This window comes from Furipterus horrens, unplaced genomic scaffold (assembly GCF_987537825.1).
Source record: "Furipterus horrens unplaced genomic scaffold, mFurHor1.1.pri manual_scaffold_3, whole genome shotgun sequence".
NCBI lineage: Eukaryota > Metazoa > Chordata > Mammalia > Chiroptera > Furipteridae > Furipterus > Furipterus horrens.
The window spans coordinates 30,954,679-30,975,920 of NW_028327173.1; the positions used below are offsets into that span (position 1 = coordinate 30,954,679).

Sequence of the window (21,242 nt, forward strand, 5' to 3'; positions counted from 1 at the left end):
TCTGTACTGATCTCTGAAAGTTCTAATCCAAATTCCTGCCTGTCTAATGTGTAGGTGATTGTGGCTGGTGGCCCAATGGTGCTATATTTTTTCGTTTTAAATACTTGACTGAACCTGGCTGTCTCGCAGACTCAGTGGTGCTGTCCCTGGATGGCAGCTACAAAAACAAGGCTTGGTAAAGATCTCACTCTTTGGAGCTGGTACTGTGTGGTGGGCTCTGAGCTGATAACAGCCTCTAAGCCAGGCCTTGGGTCGTCCCCTACTCTCCAGCTAAGGCCATAATCCTGGTGGGGTGGGGTGGGGGGAAACCTCTGAAGAAAAGTTGGGGCGAGGCGGAGGGAGTGAGCTTGAGGAAAACTGGTATGCTGATTGTAGACTTGAGCTTTCTGGTCAGAATGTGGCTAAGAGACTGACTCTGGTGGACACTTTGGATGTGGTTGGAAAGATCTGGGGAGGCTGGTTGGTTGGGTTATTTTCTGTACAGAAAGGTTGAAATATATCAGCACTTGGAATTGTTACCCATCTGCAGTTTTGACTTATCAAATAAAGATGGTAAAAAAAAAATGGTTTCTGGTCTGGACTTGTGTTTTAAGATCTTAGAGTGGGATCCTGGGCTTCCTAGAGCATTTCAGGGTGGGATGGATGGGTGGTTGAGAGGCAGAAGTGCTTGGTCTGGGGTTCTGGCTGCTCAATCTAAGGATGCTGCTGCTTGGGTACCAGGTACTTGGGCTTTCTCTGATGTCCAAGGCATGGGGCTAGTATGAGGCTGGCTGAGCTGCCTCTTGACATGACCCTTAGTTTAAGAACCTGCTATGCACCAGGCATTATTTAGTTCCAAATTGCAAACAGCCTGACCTATATTAATTACCTAAGAGGGTTTAATGATTTGACACCCACAGGGCTACCTGACTGCATGAGATGGACATGCAGTGTTGGAGGCAGAGAGCCCTCCTGGTCCTCAAGCAAACCCCGTTTTTCAGTTTATATTTTCTTTAATGAAGTGGTTGAGTTTTTCTGCGCTGGTTGCAGGTGGCTACAGAATCTGGCTGTGAACTTCTTTCTCAAAGATGCCTGAAGTTTTTGTGCGGAGGGAGCAGTCAGGCCAGCAGTCATGACATACTTTACTCCCAGGACTTTGACACGGGTCTGGGTTCAGGAACAATACAAAATTTCACATGTGGACATCCCTTGTTCATACACATTTGGGTTTGGACCCTGCCTCGAATGTGTAAGTATGTAAGGCTACAAGAACTTACTGTTTGTGGGGACCTTGAGAGCCTGGAAGGCTTCCAGGGAAATGTCTTGAAAAGTGGATTTGCATGAAGTGTGGCAGTAGAATTGACTTGAGCAAGCAAACAAACTGGTAGGCTTGAGTATCAAGTTGCTTTTAGCTGTGATTCAAGAGTCACCTTTCAAAAAACTTTATGTGCCAGGTGATACTGTAAATTTACCTGACATTTTACAAATGGAAAACAGGTTAAAAAAGGACAAAAACTTGTAGAAATGATAAAACTATGGTTGGATCTTTCTGTGCTCATACTTTTTGCTTCTGGACATCAGAGCAGTAGTAAGACAGCACCTGTGGGAATAGGCCTCAATCTAGGCCTAGGCCCTACTCCTATACATGACAAGCTATTCATACATTCTTTTGGACTCAAAGCCAGTGGGGTGGGTCAAAGCTGGTGTGGGCCCAAAGCCTCATCTGTGTCCTTAACTGAGCTTCCAAGGGGCTCTCCTGCAGGAGAGGGATCAACAAGGCCAGCTGCTGGGGCAAGGGAGGTGGCTTCCAGTGAAGAAGAGCTGGACACCTGTGGAATGGGAAGAAGGTAGGTTTTTAGCAGGTTTATGCTGAGGTTTAACACCACAGGTTCTGGAGTTGGACTGGACTATCTTAAGAGTCAACTAACTGAACCAAGTTGACCCCACTGCTCTGGTTTTCCTTATCTTTGCATAGTACAATAGGATGTGTGTGTGTCTCAATCCACAGAAAAAGTACATATTTGGTAGTGACTTGACACTAGTGGTCAACTAAGTCTAGCTGTTGCCACACAAACCACACCCATGGTATCCCTAGCTCCAGTTGAGTCCTTACCGGAGGAGGGTAGTGGTACTCGTGGGCACTTGCTGGACTGATCTCTGCCAGGGTCTGGAGAGCTGCATCTCTTGCATTCACCAGCCGCAGAAAGAGCTCAGCCTGACCTACCTGGGAAAAGGTGAAATGATACAGTATCTACCTTCCAGTTGACCCAGTACCTATTTTCCAGACTCACCTGGGGAATTCCATTCAGCTGCCCAAGGCTAAGGCTGGGGTCCAGAGGAAGGGTCCGAAGTGGGAGACGCCAGCGGCCACTTAGAACTCTCTGGTCAGCATCAAAGAGCACCATAGAGGCCCAGGCTTTTGGCTCTGGTGCCCTAGCCCCTGCCAGTCCCTGCCAGGCTTGTAGCTCACAGACCAGGGATACTGATGGTGAGGGTGGTAGCCTAGAACAGTGAGAGAGGTGTCAAGCCAGAAATGGCTCTACTCCCTCCTAGAACTTGGCCCTCAGAGCCAGATGAGAAACCTTGAGAAAACTTGAGACAAGGGGCACCAAAGTCATAATTCCCACCTACTGACCTGGGTATAGGCTGCCTGCTGGCAAGGATGGCACAGTTGCCCATGGGCCCAGGGGCTGGAGGAGGGGGCAAACAAAGGGCTGGGGGCAAAGCTGTGGTCCCTCCTGTATGCTGTCCATCTCGGGCTAAGCCAGTCATTAGCTGCACCCAAGTCCAAGAAGCCTCAAGGCCGCGCAGGAAGTCATAGAAAATGACCAGGCCAGCCCTGGGAACACAGGTCTCTGAGCCTCCACACACTTCTCTCGCCACCTCCCCAAACCCCCAGCCCTTTCCCCCACCCAAGCTGGACCTTAACCAGCAGTGGTGACCAAGTCACAGAGGATGTCAAAGAAGGGAGCAGGCCTCACCCGGGATCGTAGGGTGCAGGACCCAGAACATCAGTTGTGGGCAGAACAAAGGGTGGATTCCTGGTCATGGCTCCAGGAATCTGCCACTGTGAGACAGAGTTAAATCCTCTAGAAAGCTTTCTAGGTCCTCTGCTCCCCCAATCACTCAGAGCAGAGCTGTCCCCACCCCAATCTTTCGATCCTCACAGTCTTTTCTGTGCCACCCAAGAATGAGATGCCTGTGGAGTGTGGAAGCGGTGGCAGCGGAGGAGCCACTGGCGGTGGGAGGCGTGAGGGGTCTTCCCTTCTTCTCAGGCGTTGACTGGGATTGGCCACAAATTGTGGTTCCCCGGACCCTAGGAGGAGAGTAGGGTGCCCCTGAGCAGAACGTGCACGTAACTGCTCTGATAACCGTGCTGTAGAGCTGTACCCCAACACAGGGACACAGACAGGGCACAGACAAGCGTCTCATTCCCCATGCATGGTCTCTCTAACCCCGGCCCTCTGGGGAGGGCTATCAGGGTGGGATTGAGGTGCTCACTGACCCCAGGGTGCCCAGCCTGCATTCCTCTGCATCTGCAAAGCCAGGATTTCTGCCTCCAGGCGCCGGTTTTCAGCCTCCACTACTAGCAGCTCCCTGGATGTGGAACCTGCCCGCCTTTCTATGATGAACAAGCCTGATCTGTCACCTTTGACCTCTGGTGATTGGCTTGGTCCGGCTCTGAGCAGCTCTCTGACCTTAGAATTCTCTGGACAAGGGTGGACTTGTTAAGGAACATTCTAGTCACTGCCACAAAAGCCACCCAGGTTTTCTACATCGGGGCTTTTGTTTAGGTGGTTTCCATGCCAAATATGCCCTCCCTCACCACCCTTTTCTCCTTCCAACACTAAGATCACCGCTTCCAAGAGGCCCTCCTGGCTGCCCCCTCCTGTTCACCCCTGCGGGTCCGCGACCACTGAAGCTCCAGAGCTGATGCCTCCACTTGCAACTGCCATATCTGGCCCAGAACGCCCGGGTCCCGGCCCCCACCTCGAACATAGGCCTCATGCAAGGCCCTAGGGAGCAGGAGACAAGAAAGCAACAGCGTCTTTTCGAGACTGATCAGCGCTTCACCCCATGGCCGTCCCGTGTCCCAGACCGCGGACCTCACCCGATCTCAGCGGCCAGAGTCCCTGGGTTGGACTGCAGCACCGGACAACAGAGTTCTGCCTCTCGCATGGAGTTCAGCCTGGTCCTGGAGTGGGGACGTTGTCACGGATCTACACCTCTGGCTTATCCGCTCCTTCACGAACTCACACGTGCTGCCTTCCCGCTGCTTCCAGACCCAGGTCTTGTCTCCGTCCCGCCCCTCCCGAGCTCCCCAGACCATGGCCCGGCAAGCAGGCTCACTGCGCAGCGCTAAGGGGTCCCGTGCGCCAGGTCTCACCGGGGCTCTGCCTGCAGCTGCTCAACGCGCGTCCCTAACACCTCTAGAGCTTTCCTTGTATGCCCGGCCTCGGCCCGGAGTCCTCGAAGCTCCCGCTGCAGGCTTAACAGGCTTGATACACCGCCCCGGGTCTGGGCCAAACCTTGGAGGCGCTGGTTCAGTTCTGAGTAAGAGACCAAGTGAGAATGGATTCGGGCAACCTCAGACCAAGGAGTGAGTCCCTAGTCACCGTCCCTCCCTTCCCTTTTCCCCTCACCTTCACTGCGTAATTCCAGAGCCCGACCCTGTGCCTGGGTTTCCGCCATGCGCTTCGTTTGAGTCCAGTGCAGTTCCCGCAGACGCTCGTCGGGGTTCCCAGTGGCCCCGGAGGTTGGACCCTGGGTCAGAGCCTTTGAAAGTCCCCAGGGTCCTGCTGATCTCTTCGGAGTCGCTGTTATGCCGGGTTGCATTTCCTGCAGGTACAGCCGCGGACCCTGCACTTGGACATGACAGTAACCCCGAGATGGTGCAAGGAGTAATCTGACCAATGCATTATCTATTGGTTTGGGGAGGATACTCAGAATCAAGCCTGCGTGTAGCGCCTGGTGTACCTCCTCTGTTAGCCTCCTTAGAGCCGATTTGCTCGCCTCCTGGTCTGGGAAGCCCTGGTATTCTTGCGACACAACCTGGACACAACGTGGGATGAAGAATCCTGAGGATCAGGGTGGCTTAAATACCACACCCATGGCCATGGAGCAGACCCTTACCATGGGGCCTTGTAGTTCCGAGCCTTTTGAGGGCTGTGCTCCAAGCGTCACCTCCCGGGTCAAACGGCCTATGCAGAAGCGCTGAGTGTGAGTGGCTAACAGGGCCCAGGAACGGAAAACCATGTCACAGGACCCACAGGGCAGGAGCCCTGGCTCCCAAGAGTGGGAGGCCATGGGATGGAATCCCTTCTGTGACACCAAGCCAAGACCCGCAGAAGACAGGACAGAGTAAGGGAGAGAAAGGAGGATGAAACAAAGCCAGAGGCAGAGAGGAAGGGCCAGGATTATTGTGTCTGTATACATACCACGTTTGTTTGGGGAGGAGCCTTTGCTCCCCGAGCAACTACAGGCCTGGGCAGGTCTGCAGAGTGGGTGTGGAAGGCTTGGTCACCTTTGGGAGGAGGTCCCGGCTTGAAAAAAATGTCACAAAGTCTGCTCCAGATCACTGCATGAGACAGGCAAGTCTCTTAATACACCTTGATTTTTCTGCCTGTATTAATAAAATCAAGGGGAACGAACAGTGCCTCCTAGATTGGCTGGGCCCATTTAACACACCCCACCATTGACCATGTAAGAGCCTTTGGCAGGGGAAGTGTCATCTTGCTCATCCTTGTTTAGTCCAAGTGGATGTAATGCAAGTCATTCCCTATTCCTTGAATTTACAGTAGGCAGTCTGCCTCGTCTACCTTTAAGAGCTTTCTACCAGGACACCATGTCTTTTTTCTTTTGCAAAAACCTGTTTCCATTTGGTCCAGGGCATGGGAGAGGGTTCCACAGAGAGGCCCAGGCAGAGCCTGACACCAGAGGATGCAGAGATGCCCCTCAAAGGTCTCTGGGCTCCAAAGGCTGCTACAGAATATAAGGCCAAGCAAGGTGTGAACCACCAGCAGCAGGTTACAAAGTCTTTCAAAGTAAGTCATCTTAGTCCAGCTTCATTGCAAGTGAGAAAAAGGGTACATTTCTGGAAATGTGTTCTGAGAAAGTGGCAAAGCCAAAGACCAAACAGGTGGGATTACGTCCACCTCAATTTCTCATTTCCAGTTTAATACTTTGCAACAGTTCATTTTATAATGCACCCACACGCTGCTGAACGACAGGGATCCATTCTGAGAAATGCCTCATTAGGTGAGTTCATCATTGTGGACATCAGTGTACTCACACAAACCTAGATGGTATAGCCTATAGCTCCTAGGCTACAAACCTGTACAGCAACACGAGATTAAATCAAGAGAAAAATTATATACAAGAGACGTGGTAAACGTAGGTATGAGGCTCCTGCCAGCATAATACGGCAGTGCTTTACAGCTCTTTTTAAGTAGAAAGAGCACACTCTTAATGATAGAAAATACATGTCTTTTATTATGAAGTATTATGTGCTGTACAAAACTGTATGTGCTATACTTTGACACTGGCAGTGCAGGTTTACACCAGCATCACCACAAACACGTTAAGTAATGTGTTGTACTTCTGATGCTGTCACTAAGTGATAGGAAATTTTCAGCTACATTATGATCTTACGGGACCAGTTGTGTATTTGGTCTGTTGACTGGAATGTCATCATGTGGCACATGAATGTATTTCACTGATTACCTTTTTTTCCCCCTTGCCTTTAAAAAAAAAAATGATTTGAAACATTGATTTGTTGTTCCACTTATTTATGCATTTACTGGCAGATTTTTGTGTGTAAAGGTTTATTTTATTCTCACTTGAAAGGGAAAGGGGGAATCACTGACACAAGAGAGTGGATCCAGGCACATGCCCTGACTGGGAATCAAACCAGCCACCTTTCGGTTAGGAAATGATGCTCCAACCAAGCCACACTGGCCAGGGATATTGACTGATTCTTGTATGTGTCCTGACTGGGAATTGAACTCACCATTTTGGTGTATTGGGATGACGCTCTAATCAATAGAGTTACCCCATCAGGGCCCGTGTTTCATTGATTCCAATATGCATTTTTTAACGCTGAAATCAGGATTCACAACTAAGGGACTATCATAATTTAACTGGCAAATTTTCTCTTATTAGTATATAAAATGGTATCTTTTAAGTATATAAATTCCATGGAATACAATATAGTTCTTACTGCTCTATCTCAACCACTATTTCCACAGCTTGCACATGGACTGCTTACACACTAGCAGAAGAGACTATAGTACAGTACGGCAGATAGGATCTCTGCCTTCCTAACCTTCAGAATCTAGCAAATGTTATTCTGGTCTGTGGCCTGTACCCCTTCTGGAGCCCACGCTTCAAGCTATTATCTTTCTAACATGAAATCATGCCTGTCACTTCTCTGCTGTTGTCCACTGGAGTGTGATCTTGGACCTCTATATCTGCTAGGAACTATGTATAGACAGCCAAAGAGTGCCAGTGTCAGTAAATTATCTGTTTAACTTCTGCTTGTCCATCAGATGTTGGCCTAAGGTTTCATTTTTAACATAACTGTTTATTCCCTTCCATGCTGGGCTGGGCACTCCTTGCATCCCCCAGAGCCTTACAGAATGCCTGGGACACAAAAGAGCCTGGGCGGTGTCTGTTAAATGAAAAAATCCTGCCTCCTCCACTGGTCATCCAGCCAGCAGTGGCTCAAACCCTTTCTGCCTATGTTCTTATTTAGCAGGAAAATTGAGGCACAGACCTTCCTTAAAATATGTAGATGGGTAAATACAGGGACAGTGAGCAACAGCTTTAGGAAAGAAACTTGGGTTTCTGAATTTATTACTGGCAATTTATTGCACAGGTTTTTCTGTATCAGTAGCTGCTAAAAGGAGAGAGGCGTGTATGAATTCAGATGTTACTCAGACTGCTAGATGCATTTCCCCTAAAAAAGCCACTCATCTAATTTTAAAAGAAAATATACTTCTTACACAAGACAATCCAAACTGATGCAAAATATTTATTCCAAGTTAGTTATTTTATGCAGTAGTTTCCCCCTCAAGACTTGTGATAACCACATCTTTTAAATCTGTAAATAATGTTATCAAAATAATCTTAATCTTTGAAATCTCACAAAAATTTATATTTTACAATCCACCCTGAATATCAAGGCTGCAAGAATAACACATTTCCTATATCCAAATATTTTACAGCTGTACCCAAAAAAGGGGAAAAAAAAAAAAGGAAAGAAACCCACATATGCTTAGTTAAGGGCTAATGTTACCCGAGCAGCCAAAAATAAAATAAAATATCCAAATTATTAGCATTAATTTAATACAATTATAACTTCAATAGTCACTTTGTCATTGACAATGATTGCTTGAGCACAGGGGTGAGTGCCCCAAGGGCTGGTGGGAGCTGTAACTGCAGACCAGTGTCTCCTTTCTGCACTGCCCACTCCCACTTGTGCATCGCCCCATATACACTGTGTGTGTGTCTATTTTAACAATCTTTCCCACCATACAAATTTCTCTCTATTAAGCAGATAACAGGAAGAACAACAACAAAAGCTAAACAAGCCAATCTCTTTCTTTGGGATATGATTATTTCCCTTGTGCATGAAATATTCCACAACAACATAAGAAAAGGAAAAACTTCTTTTGTATATTCCCTAAGCACACAAGCTGAGTTTAAGGGTCAGATTTAATTGTGAACATTTATATGCCTACTTCCAGGCATCGTCATCTGATGTTTCACTGCTACTGGTTTCTGTGTCTGAGTCCTCAAACTCTGCTTTGCAAGTGCTTCTCCAAGGGGAGAACAGGCTGGAACTGCGGCTCTGCAAGAAGCCATTCTTCCCAAAGCCATTTCTTCTCAGCTGTGGTAAGCATGGGACAGAGAAAAAGAACAAAACAAAACATCAATATCTACAGTGGCCAGTGGGACCTGGGAGAGCCAAGCCTCAACTCAATTCTAAATGTACAGGGAGGACCTTCTAACAGATTTTAGATTTCTTGTAGCAGTGCTTATTAAACTTCAATGCGCACATGAATCATCTAAGAACATGTTTAAAATGCAGATTCAGATTCAGAATGACTTGGGTGAAATTTGAGATCCCATATTTCTCCAAGTTCTCAGCTGATGACAATGGTAGGAAAACAGAATTCTAAGTAGCAAAGTCTTTTAGTCAGCCTGTATTTTTGCTTCACAGGACACCACTGTTATTTATGCTTTCAATACATACCACCAGGACATAAGCTCCACGAGGTCTATAGAGACCCTCTGGTCTTGTCCATTGTTGTAAACCCTAAGGTCTGGCAGTATTTTACTCATCGAGAAAGAATCTAAGCATTTGTTGAATAAATTAAAATCTGGTTTCTTGGCTCTGACCAGAGTACCAGAGGAAACCCATAGGGCTCAAGGCAGAGGGTGAGCCTGCTTCCCTAGGAACCAAAGGCTCAGTCCTTAACTTTGGAACACAGCTTTGCGGTTTTGATAACGGGTTAGTTTCCAGGATGTAAGAACATACCACCTACTGAAACCTGCTAACTACTGACCTGGTTTTGTATGCAACACTGGAGAGATCCCTAACGCCTAGGCAGATTTATTTTATTATTATTTTAGGAAAAAAAAAATTTTTTTTATAAAAAATAAATTAAAAAGTGGGCCTTGGGAACAGAAGGTTAGTCCCTTCAGGCCGTCAGTGTCCTGGTGGTGATTTTGTCCTTGTCAATGATATGGACAATGACTCCCGTGGCCTGACACTGCATTGCGGTCCAGAGCACTCAGCATGGCTTGTGAGATGGTTTCAAATAGGTGTTCTGGATCTATGTTGCGCTCCCAGAGGGACTTGCATGTTCTGTACATTTGTTTGGTAAGGATGCCACTGACTCCAAAGTCGCCAGTCACTTGAGGCAGCCAATGAGGTCTAGAGAGCAAATGAAGGTTTAAAGGTCTTTGGGTCCAACCCAGCAGACTGGCTCAGTGTAGCAGAAGCCAAACCATTTCTCATACAAGAGGTGGACCACCATGCTCACGAGGGTGGTAAGGCTTGATCTGCCAATCTTCCTTCAGCTCACATAGATTCAACTGGAGCTCGAGGCACTGGGCAACAGTTTGGGTGTCGGTAGCTAGCCTGTCCAGGCCGATGTATAGCCAGTCGCTCATGGGAAAGATCTGGAAATTCGTGGTCACCATCTGGTCCTGGATCCGGAAGTGCCTGTCAGCAGTGATGGCCACACAGTTCTTTCCCTCCATGGCCATGATGGCCCATCCGTTATAGCACATAACAGACATGACTGTGGTGTAGTAGGACCTCCAATTGCCACAATCCCTGCAAACCTGCCGCCTAGGCAGATTTAATATTCTTCTATATTTCTACTATGGCAACTTTGTATTTTCTTTCCAAGGTCTTTCTTTCACACTATACTGGGCTCCCTGAGCGCAACAACTGCCCTGACTCCTCCTCCTTATTAACCCATCATCAGGAAAGGTTTCTGACATACCTGTTCTGTCTTCATGTGGAACTCTCTGAGTTCATCCTCTGTGAGGGGAAGGCAGTTCTCATCATTTTCAGGATACTCCTGCCATCCCATTGCTTTCAGTAATCTGGAGGAGGCAGGTCAGGCAATGAAAACATGATAATGTTAAGCCGTAAGTGGGAAGCCCACAACTTTCCACAAAAAAGCTTCCTGCCCAGGGCAACGGCACCCACTTGGATGTTAGAGAAGAAACTTAAGATTCTTCTTTTCTACCCAGTGGAAAAAGCTTTAATTATTGCTATTTAGGTGCTTTTAATAAAAAGGGGACCTCCACAGTTGCTCTTTCCAAAGCACAAGAGATAGAGATAGTAAAAGCCACAGAAAATAAGACAGCATTAAAAAAAGGGGGGGGGGGGCAAACTGGAGGGACCCTCTCTGTCCCATAGACAAAACAGAGGAATAAACCTCACGTGTTTCATAAGTGAACTGGCACACTCCCACATGTACTGAAGTTCTCTTTCAATTTCATCGCATTATGGTCTCCTTCATAACCTTGTGACCCTGAAGTTCCTCTGGACAGGAGCCTCCTTTCAGGAAGGCATCATCATACTTGGTAGGCACCATGTGCTACCAGCTGCCCAGATAGCTGGCTGGTCTGTGCTCAAGGCCCTCATTTAAAGAACAAGTTCCAGAAATGGGGGTGTTGTGCCATCCAAGGCCCTTTAAAGGGGTCTTATGGAGAACTACTCAGTTGGGCCAGAAGGGTCTAAGGGGAGAAGCACAACAGTCCTGAGAAAACAGGTTCCTCTCTTCCCTTATCAACTGGAGCCATAAACTGAGTCTGAAACTTAACTACACCAAAGCCTTAAAAAGCGTGTGAAAAAGCTGGATGAGCCTGTAAATGGATGCCCACTGAGAAACAGGCCAATCCGGGGCACACAAAGTGAACAAGCTGGGTGCTCATGGGACTTCTCTCTGTGTGCTGGACTCAATCTGAGATGCTGCCGCCAAGTATGGTCCAGCTGCTTGAGGCCACACACAGCATGCCTTGTGACCTGATCCTCACATACCTGTGCTCAGCTTCCAGAGAGTGTGAGAGGACCACCCCTTCCTCCTCTACAGGGAGAGGCAGACCGTTCTGATGACAGCCTTCCTCTCCATTTTCCTTTGGTTCACGTGTGCTGGTTTCCTCCAACTGCAATAAGGAAAAGAACACACTTGGTTTAACAATCCTTTAAGGCAAGATAAGCAATCTACAGAACCCATGGAAATGCTTTCAAGAAGCCAATTTCAACCCATAGGTTTTCCCCATTTAAAAATGAGGACTTGCTCACTTTGCTAAATTTCCAAAAGGATACCAACTGGCCACCATCTATAGTTATGTCAACTGTGGCAGAAACTACTAGATACCTGTGTTCTTAAATTGCAATAGAATATAATCCTGACAAAGCTTCTGTAATTTACCAAGTTCTTAAAGAACTGACCAATTCGAGACTTAAGCAGTGCTGCTGTGTTTAAGAACACCAAGTCACAAGGCAGCTATCATTAAAATAAGTCCTAATTTGAAATCTGTTGAACAAAAGATTAAACTCACTCTACGATAGACAGTTACTCCTAAAGACACTTCTCTGTACATTAAAAAAACTTGCCACATCTTTCTCCTCCTAAGAAGAAAAAGGCAAATGTACAACTTAGAAAAACATCTATGCTGCCCCAGAAAAATCCTCTCTTACATCCTCCAGCTTGTCACAGTCTCTGTTCTCTGAGAAGTCTCCATTCCGGTCATCCTTCAGAGTCTTTAGGAACTCGCTTTTCCTGTCGGTAGTTCGGCGGGTGAGCTTGGTCAGACGAGAGGAGCTGATCTCAATCGGAGGAGTGGTGCTGGAGGGGCTCTGTGCAAACACCACAAATAAGTTGCTCCTGACAGCAAACAGCAAGAACTGGGATTCTCTGTATCACTCCTACATGGTACTAATTTCCAGAATCTGGTAGCCTATTTATCATTCTGCCTTTTACCAAAACCAAAACCATAAAACTAACCTTTCCATTTAAACAGATTTCAGCTTTGTTGGGTGTTTACAGTTAAGACTGAATGGCTTACAGAGAACCTCTCTGATTCTTCTATGGATGCCAGCAAAACGTCAGCCTAACACAGGCTGGGCCTGGTCTACCACAGACCAACTACCCCACCTAGCTACTGTCCAAGTCTGCACACTAACGGGAATCACCAGTAAACAAGTGGCTGAGCTAAGCATAGCTATAAGAGAAATAGAATCAGAGCTGTACATGTTACATTGTTTATCTCAGTAAAAGTGAATGGGAAATGGCAACTTCAGAAAATGCCTTTGCTTTATCCTCACTCACCTCTTTGGGAGAGCTTAAAATTGTGCTACCAGCCAGTACTACTGGTTTGGTAACAGAGATTGGACTGGTAAAAGCAGACTCCCGGCTAGAGGAAAGGGATCCTGATTTGTGTTCCATTCTGTTAGCTTTCCATGCACTGGGCTACATGGGAAGAAAGAACAAATCAGTCAGAACAAACATGCAGACATAAACTAAGCCTGTAAGATCATAAGGCAAAGACTGTAATGTTACATGGAAACGGAAGTGCCCAGAGCTTACCTGTTTCAACATTTCTGGGAGGTATGCAACCTCTTAGGCACTTGAAATAAAAAGGAAGATGGAAACCAAAAGATCCACAGGATATTAATAGGCAGTTCTCAACGAGAAAACTCTAGTTCAAAAAGCCCAGAGGATGATGGGATGAATGAAGTTCAACAGGTTTCTTTACTGTGCTATTTCTCAAAGCATTTAACTGTACATGTAAATTTAGAAGCAGATATAATATACAGCATTTTCCAAACTTATGACCCCAAAATGTTTTCTCTTATGGTGTGTTAACCTTGATGTAATCCTGATAGCCAAAAAAACAAAAACAAAAACACACACAACAGAAAAATGCTATTTTTCCACGAATTTCAATGGCAGGAGGGTAGTTCCAGTCCAGGGTAGGCAATGTAAATGGCAAGACAATCCTGTTTAGTCCAGAGGCCCTTTGGCTCAGCCTTGTGTGTCCTGGCCCCAACTATGATGGCAGCATAGCTGGAATAAAAATCAATTACCCTGTCTGAGGAGAACAGGGGAGATGAAGCATGTCAATGGAGGCTGAAAAAAGTGAAAAACTTCTTTTTTTCCAGAATGAAGCAACTAAAACTGAGAGACCTTCATAACAAAGGAAGAGCCTCAGTGGAAAGAATTCTTTCTTGGTATTAGAGAGGATACTACTGTAAGCTTTAGGAAGGGAATTAAGTGATCATATACCACGTACAAGATACCAATCATACTGTTTTATTTAATTCTTAATCCAATCAGGTATAATTATGATGTTGACATTTTAGAGAATGACACTGAAGAAAGTTATGTAATTTGTCCAAGGTTACTCAACTAGTATGTGATGTATTTTTTCACAAAAAGAACATGTAAGCAGATAAACAGATAAGATTAACAATTTTTCTTGCTGAAAATCTAAAGATCGCTGCTTATATAAGGCTACATTATCCACAGGGCGCAGAGACACTTGGGTTTCTGTCACATTAGTACAAGTTTTAGCAAGCAGTATTACATGCAATAGGATACCTACATCACTGCCTTAACTTTATTCCAACTTGATGTTAATGTTCAGTAACTCATGTTGCTCGCTGGAGAAAACAATTATGAACCACACCTTTTTATTAAAGGAATTATATTATATGTAGAAATACACTAAAGTGAATCATGTATCTACCATTGTTTTCTTTCAAAAATGTGCTCTTTTTTCCTCCAAACTTCAAATCAACCCCAATTTTCCACTTTAAATGATTATTGCCTTCTCCTACTGGACTGAAAAAGAGAAATCACTCAATCCAAACTTTTCCCAATTCCTTCCTTTGCACCTTAAATTCCTGTGGTGGCTTCTTAGTCTCTACCAGTCTACATGTTTGTTTTCTTTCCTTTGAGAAGTTATCAATTTTATTCTCCCTTGTATCTTTAATCTCTTAATAAGTTCTTCCATTTTTTATTACAAACATCTTAAGCCACTTTATTGAAGTTGGGAGGGGAACGAGGTAGATTTATTTTCCCTGAGACTATCATCCTTTAATTTTTTTATTTTTAAAGATTTCATTTATTTATTTTTAGAGAAAGGGGGAGGGGTAAAGAGAGGGAGAGTAACATCAGTGTGGTTGCCTCTCACATGCTCTCAACTGGGGACCTGGCCTGCAACCCAGGCATGTGCCCTGACTGAGAATCGAATCAGCGACCCTTCCTCTTTTTAAATTACCATTTACTGACTACTATTACTTAGGAGGTGCTAGTGCTATACTCCAAGTACTATAAAAACTTTTATTTATTCTTTTACCACAGTTGTGTGACAGATGTAATTAATTTCTTTAAAAAAAAAATCTTTATTGTATTTTTAAAATTACCTTTTAGCCCCCTTATTACCCACCACTTTCAATTTATTTTTAAAAATGTAAGTTTAAAAAAATTAAATAACTTGTTCAAAATCACAGCCCAGAGTGGTATAAAGTCTTAGTGTAAAAACTGAATTCTCTACTTTCCCTCTCCTTTTTATCCTTCAAGATAGGACGCATTCTGGGCAATTGGGAAGAGCCCTGAGGTCAAGACAAAACTGGTTGAAGAGTCCAGATTCCAGTAGCTCTGTAACCTCATTACATAATTTTCTACATATTAGGATTATAGGAATAAATGTTATAATGTATGTAGAAGGCCTAGTGGATACCTTGGAACACAGTAAGATGCCAACAAATGGCAGTTCTGTTTCCTGTACCACTTCAAAACCCAGTTCAAGTATGACTTTACTGGTAAAGACTCTGAGGACCCTCTCCAGGCACAGGAGCACAGTTCTTGTTTATCTGTCTCTCTACTAGACAGTGAACTCTTTGATGAAATGGAAACTTAGAATTTGCCCAAGGTCATATCATCAAGGTGCAAGTGAAATATCCTCTATTCCAAAGCCCTGCCAGTTAATTTCTAAGCTACATTGTCCTTTATAGCAGTTGCTCTCTTGACTTGAATTCACATTCTTTCCCTTCCACATTGGAGGAACAAGTACCCTAAACCCTTTTCAAAAATAATTCAACTTGACAATTTTATTCCCATTATTTCTTCTGGGGTGATAATCCTTTAATGACCTCTTTCTAGTATATTTCAGGTTGTCTCCAAGGCTTCTTGCTAAAGGTTTTCTTGATCCTTTCCCTTAACCTCACCACTACCTATATTCTATTTCCCTTTACTGTCAGAGGTCTCAAAGGGGCCACTATCTCCACTTAACCCACACAATTCCAGAATTCCCTGCAATTTTCTTTCAGCCCTACACTACTTTCCAAAACCTCAACTCAATGATTACTAAAAACTTTTAAACTGCTAAAGTCAAAATATTTTCCGGGGGAGTGGGGGGGGGGGATATCAGTTCTTTTCCTCAACCTGTCATCAGCAACTGACAAGTGTAGGCAACCTTGGCTGCTGCTATCTTACACTCACCCATTCACATTTTGTTGACAGTACAGATTTTTTCTATGCCTGAATTACAATTTCTCAGTTCTCATGACTATATTATTTTCCTAATATTTTACATATTTCCTCCAAGTATTATATTCCCATTCTTTACTCCTTTTTCTTCTTTCTTACGAGATCTTATCTACCCCGAAAGCTTCATTTATCAGCAGGATAATGATCCTCAGTCCTGGTATTTCTTCAGTGCTACCAGGTATAATTAAAATGGTTCATTCACAAACAAAAAAACAAACAAAAAAGGTTCATCCAGCATTCCTCAAATATCCTGAGTGTTTTCTGGTTTTGGAAACTTTATTTAACACCTTGTTCTAATTTGCATTACTCTATAGACTCTTCTGCCGACCCAAATGTGGACCATCCTTCAAAGATCAGTTAAATTAGTTTTTCAGTAAAAATTTCCTTCATGGTCATAGTCTGAACTGATCTTGTTCCTCTGAATTATGTAAACAATATTTAATTTAGTTACTCCAAATCTGTTTAGGATTGGTCGTTTTAATTCATACACAACCACGTGACCTTTTATATGGTAGTATCTTGTCAACTCAATTAGACTTTCAGCTCATGGAGGGTCATGGCCACTGTTGTACTTCTTTGCATTGCTCATTAACATAAAACACAGTGCTTGCACACAGTAAATTCTACTTATTTGTTTTTTACAGAGTCGAGTTCATTCAAGCAATTATTATGTCCTTTTGTGAAGGTGCTAGGGATACAAATATGAAAAGGATCTGAAATCTGCCTTTAAGATTACAGCCAAGGGAGAAATAAAAAAGAAGCTGAAGTGTTATAGAGACTCTGATAAGACAGAGTGATATTCAATCACAGAGATATAGAGATTAATTGCTTCTTTAGATGTATGTGCTAGAAAAGAATTCACAGAGGATGACAGGAATTTGAATGATTTCCCAGGTAAAAAAAGAAGGGGGAGTAAAATGTACAAGATGGATTGGGCTTAGGCTATCAAGAATTATACATACCACTACTAAGGAGTTTGGACACTGTATTATCAGATCACAGGCCAAAGACCATACTATAATATGTGAACTCCCCCTGGCTGGTTTGGCTCAGTGGATTGAGCGTCGGCCTGCGAGCTAAGTGTCGCTGGTTCGATCTTCCAGTCAGGGTACATCAGAGAAGGAAAACTCTGACTCCAAAAAACCTCCGCTGCCTTGCGGCATACCTCTTCAGGGGAAAGGCTAAGGGAGTAAACCCCGACAGAAAATCCGGAGCCGGAGTCCCTAAAGTGGTTTGACGTTGTAGTCAACACCGGCAACTCCTGCGGCGCACCTGAAGCCAAGCTGTATTGACTCTGTCTTTCCCTTGGACCCTTCAGCTGCGAAGAGAGGGGGGGTCTGCTGCTTGGGCAACAGCAGACCCTCCATATCACCCTGCCCAGGCTCTGTAGCTTCAGCTTCACTGGAGGGGACACTCCAGCGTCATCGCAAGATGTCAATTCAACACGGGAGGAGACAGATACCGTGTCACTCCCGAGTCGGACTGCACAGCCATTCTCGGCGGTGCAGATAGACTCTTAAGAAGCTACACCATCGTCTCTCGAGATGGACGGCTGCCGACGACGAATATGTGAACAGCAAAGCCTAAAATATTTACTTTCTCATTCTTTACAGAAAAGTTTACCAACGCCTGCTCTTTACATGGTTTCGAACCACTGATGGGATTTAGGCAAGCACATGACATTCAGGGATGATCAATCTAGCAGTTCTGTGGAAGATGAATAGAAAGATGAGGAAATAGAAATATATACAACAATAGTAAAGGTGAGATGACAAAAACAGGACATTATATAGAGAGCACGGTCAAGATATTCAGCTAAATGAGAGGCCTACTAAAAGCCCAGCTGGCAGAAGTAGAGTTTAGAGACAGAATATAATAGGATACATATAACAAGTTCTGAATATCTACTGAATGAGTCAATAAAAACTACAAATTTACTATTTTCCTGATTTATTCCAAAACCTCTGCTGCATAAGGTTCTGAAACGATTTCCAAATAATACCTTGGAAGGAGGTGGTGCAGGCTTTGGAACCAGGTTCTTATAGACACTTGGAACCATGTTTGACAGTTTGTTCCCATTTGCATGGTGAGATCCAGGTGAGGTGAATGCAGCAGAGAAGGCAGCAGCAGGATCTTCTTTGGAAACTTTTTTGATGACTAGCATTTTAGAGGTTTGCTTGGCACCAGGTGGGTTTTCTGTGAAATACAATCATAAAGAGACAAAAGAATGTCACAATTATTGGTTAACAGAAAGCACAGCTTACATGAAGCCTCATTTTCAACAAAGAGCTGACACTTAACAGATACTCCTAAAAGCAGCACTACTTGGAAACCACAGAAAAAAATGTCAGCATATTAAGCACTTGATTCTAAATTCATAAATCAACCAGAAAGCCTAAAGATGTTAGCAGTCTTTCAGGGGCATAACATGTCTAGTGTGTGGTGTATCACTCAGGCTCAGACCAATCAATAATATACCCAAGGTGGCAGCTCTTGTTAGCATGGGAACAGAGATAAAGAAACTGGGAAAACCGCCACGGGACCTTCTGTTGAGGCAAAACTGGAGCAAAGCTATATACTATCAACAAAGGGGAAATGGTACAGCAACTACCCTTAATTCTAAAATTCAAAATACAAACTCAGTATTTAGATAAAGCCTTCCCAATAAGATACCTGGCTACTGAACATGTGTAATGTAGGATTGGGAAGAGTTCAATTTGTAAATGCCAAAGATCTCAAAACCACAGATCAGATTTGGTTTGAAATACACTTTGTCCATGTTTTATAAGGCTAGATATATGTATTTTTATATTTTCTCCTTGCCCTATGTAACAAACACCATTTATAATTGCCAAAACAAAACAAAAAACACAAAAACTCAGCCACTGGAACCTGGTTAAACAAAATATAGAATGTGTTATTTCACTAAACAAAATAACACTTTAGAGCAGTGGTGCTCAACCTTCCTAATGCCGTAACCCTTTAATACAGTTCCTCATGTTGTGGTGACCCCCAACCATAAAATTATTTTTGTTACTGCTTCATAACTGTAATTTTGCTACTGTTATGAATCGTAATGGAAATATCTGATAGGCAGGATGTATTTTCATTGTTATAAACTGAACATAATTAAAGCATAGTGATTAATCACAAAAACAATATGTAATTATATATGTGTTTTCTGATGATCTTAGGCGACCCCTGTGAAAGGGTTGTTCGACCCCTAAAGGGGTCGCGACCCACAGGTTGAGAACCGCTGCTTCAGAAGAATAGTTAATATGGACTGCTTAGAATACACTGTTATATATGCCTACCAAATATTTAGGAGATAATGATAACATATCAAGTTCAATTTACGTTAAGTGTCATAAGCAAATTCGCAATGTTAAAAATTACTTCTTGCCCTGGCTGGTGTAGCTCAGTGGACTGAGCAACAGCCTGCAAAGCAGAAGGTTGCAGGTTCAACACCCAGTCAGGGCACATGCCTGGGTTGTGGGTCAGGTTCCCCAGGTAGGGGCGTGTGAGAGGCAATCAATAGATGTAGCTCTGGCACACTGATGTTCCTTTCTTTCTTCCTTCTTTCCCTTCTAGGAAGTAAATACATACAATTTTTTAAATTTATTTATTTATTTAGAGGGGAAGGGAGGGAGACCAGGATTTGAACCAGAGACCTTCTGGATCGTAGGCCGGCACTCAGTCCACTGAACCAAACTTGGGTGAGCCATAAAATCTTTAAAAAAGAAATTACTTAAAAGTTTTATATTATTCTCTCTTTGCTTAAAATCTGCTTCCAAGTTCTGGGCTCTACAAGTGCTTTATTGTTTGTATTTTGACTCTACTACCATACACATTTCAATGGTATTTTCAGGGGCAGAATATGAGTTAATAGGTCTTAGTTACCACGTTTGCTCCTCTCCCAGCTATGAAAAATTTAAAGTTGCCTTTAAAATGGCAAAATCTACCTACCCCACACTCCAGAAGGGGTCCCAATAGGTCTGCATGGCTGATTGTGTTTGCCAGCTTCTGGATTCAAAGAAGGCTAGGGAAAAAAAGGGATATTATATTATGGTTGATACAGAAAGCTAAGCATTCTGGCACTTTGCAAAGTAGCCAGCACCATGGAACCTAGCAAATAATTGTATCAGTAACACTTACTTAATGCTGTAATCAGAATTAACAAACAGGTAAAAAAATGCTGAAATGCAAAATCAATAATCTTATTTATTTTAGACTCTCTTGTGTTTCCTTTCCTTTACAAAGAGGATTAAAGGAAAACAACGGACTAAATGTGCAAGTTCTTATCTTTTTACAGGATATATATGCCAAATAAGAAGGTACAGAAAGCTGACTATGAATGTGGCCCATTTTTCTCAGATTTAAGGGGGATGATCTCAGTGAAATGTGTAGTATTTATTGCCTTTCTAAGATTGCTTTAGACAGAAGTAAACCATGTGCCAGGATCTGCTAGAAATACAAAGGCACTTAAGCCAATTAAAGGGAGCCCTTGTCCCCACAGGGTCTGTTTCACTACAAAGATAAACTTGTAGACAAATAAGTACAATAAAAGGTTACAGGGAAAAAGAAAAAAATAAGGTTATAGAGGCTATGAAAAATATTCACATTAGAGTATAAGTACTAAGAATAGTCAATTCTACTTAAAAATAGTGCTATTTTGAAAATGTTTCATTAGAGGAGATGCCTATGAGTCCTTAAAGATGAATCTCTAAGCTGGAACATGGGCGATTCCAAGAACAGAGTGCTTAATGAACACTGAGGCGGGAAAGCATGAAACAGGATACAATATTCGGTGATTTGCAAAACAGTTCAACATGATTAGTGCTACCTTCTATGGGAAAAGAAACGTTTGACAAAGTAGCAAGAGCTGGACTGTGGAGTATTTTGGGAAGATTAACTTTTAATTCTATAGGTAATGGGGATCCATCGTTTGTAAACAGTTAACAATGATCTGATTATTAGTTTACCACAGTCTGGTGGCAGCTTGATGGATACATTTGAGGAGTTTAAGTATAAACTAGGAGACCAATTCTACAGTTCAGGAGAGTAATGAAAGCAACAGAAGTAAAAGAAGGTATGAGGAAAAGGTATGAGTAATAGATTGTACGTAACAACTAATTGTATAGGGACTCTGAGAATGACACTGGTGGCCAAGCCCAAACTTTA

The 21,242-nt window shown here is 43.6% G+C and overlaps 2 protein-coding genes and 1 pseudogene across 3 annotated transcripts in view; all 3 read right to left on the reverse strand.

The window, feature by feature from the left end:
• Positions 1-1,561: 1,561 nt before the first annotated feature.
• Positions 1,562-5,230, reverse strand: CCDC17 (coiled-coil domain containing 17; the record flags this gene model as incomplete). Its single annotated transcript, XM_090268268.1, has 12 exons — positions 1,562-1,808; positions 2,093-2,230; positions 2,271-2,481; positions 2,615-2,818; positions 2,961-3,046; positions 3,147-3,295; positions 3,485-3,688; positions 3,877-3,995; positions 4,091-4,174; positions 4,367-4,529; positions 4,623-5,018; positions 5,113-5,230. Coding segments are annotated over 12 exons (2,007 nt in total), but the record flags the coding sequence as incomplete, so codon positions are not given.
• A 2,763-nt stretch (positions 5,231-7,993) lies between these two features.
• GPBP1L1 (GC-rich promoter binding protein 1 like 1) overlaps positions 7,994-21,242 on the reverse strand; it is a 45,877-nt gene continuing 32,628 nt past the window's right edge. For both annotated transcript variants that reach the window (XM_090269362.1, XM_090269361.1), the window contains exons 6-12: positions 20,028-20,100; positions 18,064-18,257; positions 12,837-12,977; positions 12,206-12,364; positions 11,543-11,667; positions 10,497-10,599; positions 7,994-8,869 (exon numbers count right to left, since the gene is read on the reverse strand). In XM_090269362.1, the coding sequence (XP_090125488.1) occupies positions 8,717-8,869; positions 10,497-10,599; positions 11,543-11,667; positions 12,206-12,364; positions 12,837-12,977; positions 18,064-18,257; positions 20,028-20,100 (948 nt within the window). In that variant the 3' untranslated portion in view covers positions 7,994-8,716. The remainder of the gene's footprint in view (positions 8,870-10,496; positions 10,600-11,542; positions 11,668-12,205; positions 12,365-12,836; positions 12,978-18,063; positions 18,258-20,027; positions 20,101-21,242) is intronic.
• Positions 8,876-10,490, reverse strand: LOC150014816 (proteasome subunit beta type-3 pseudogene; annotated as a pseudogene).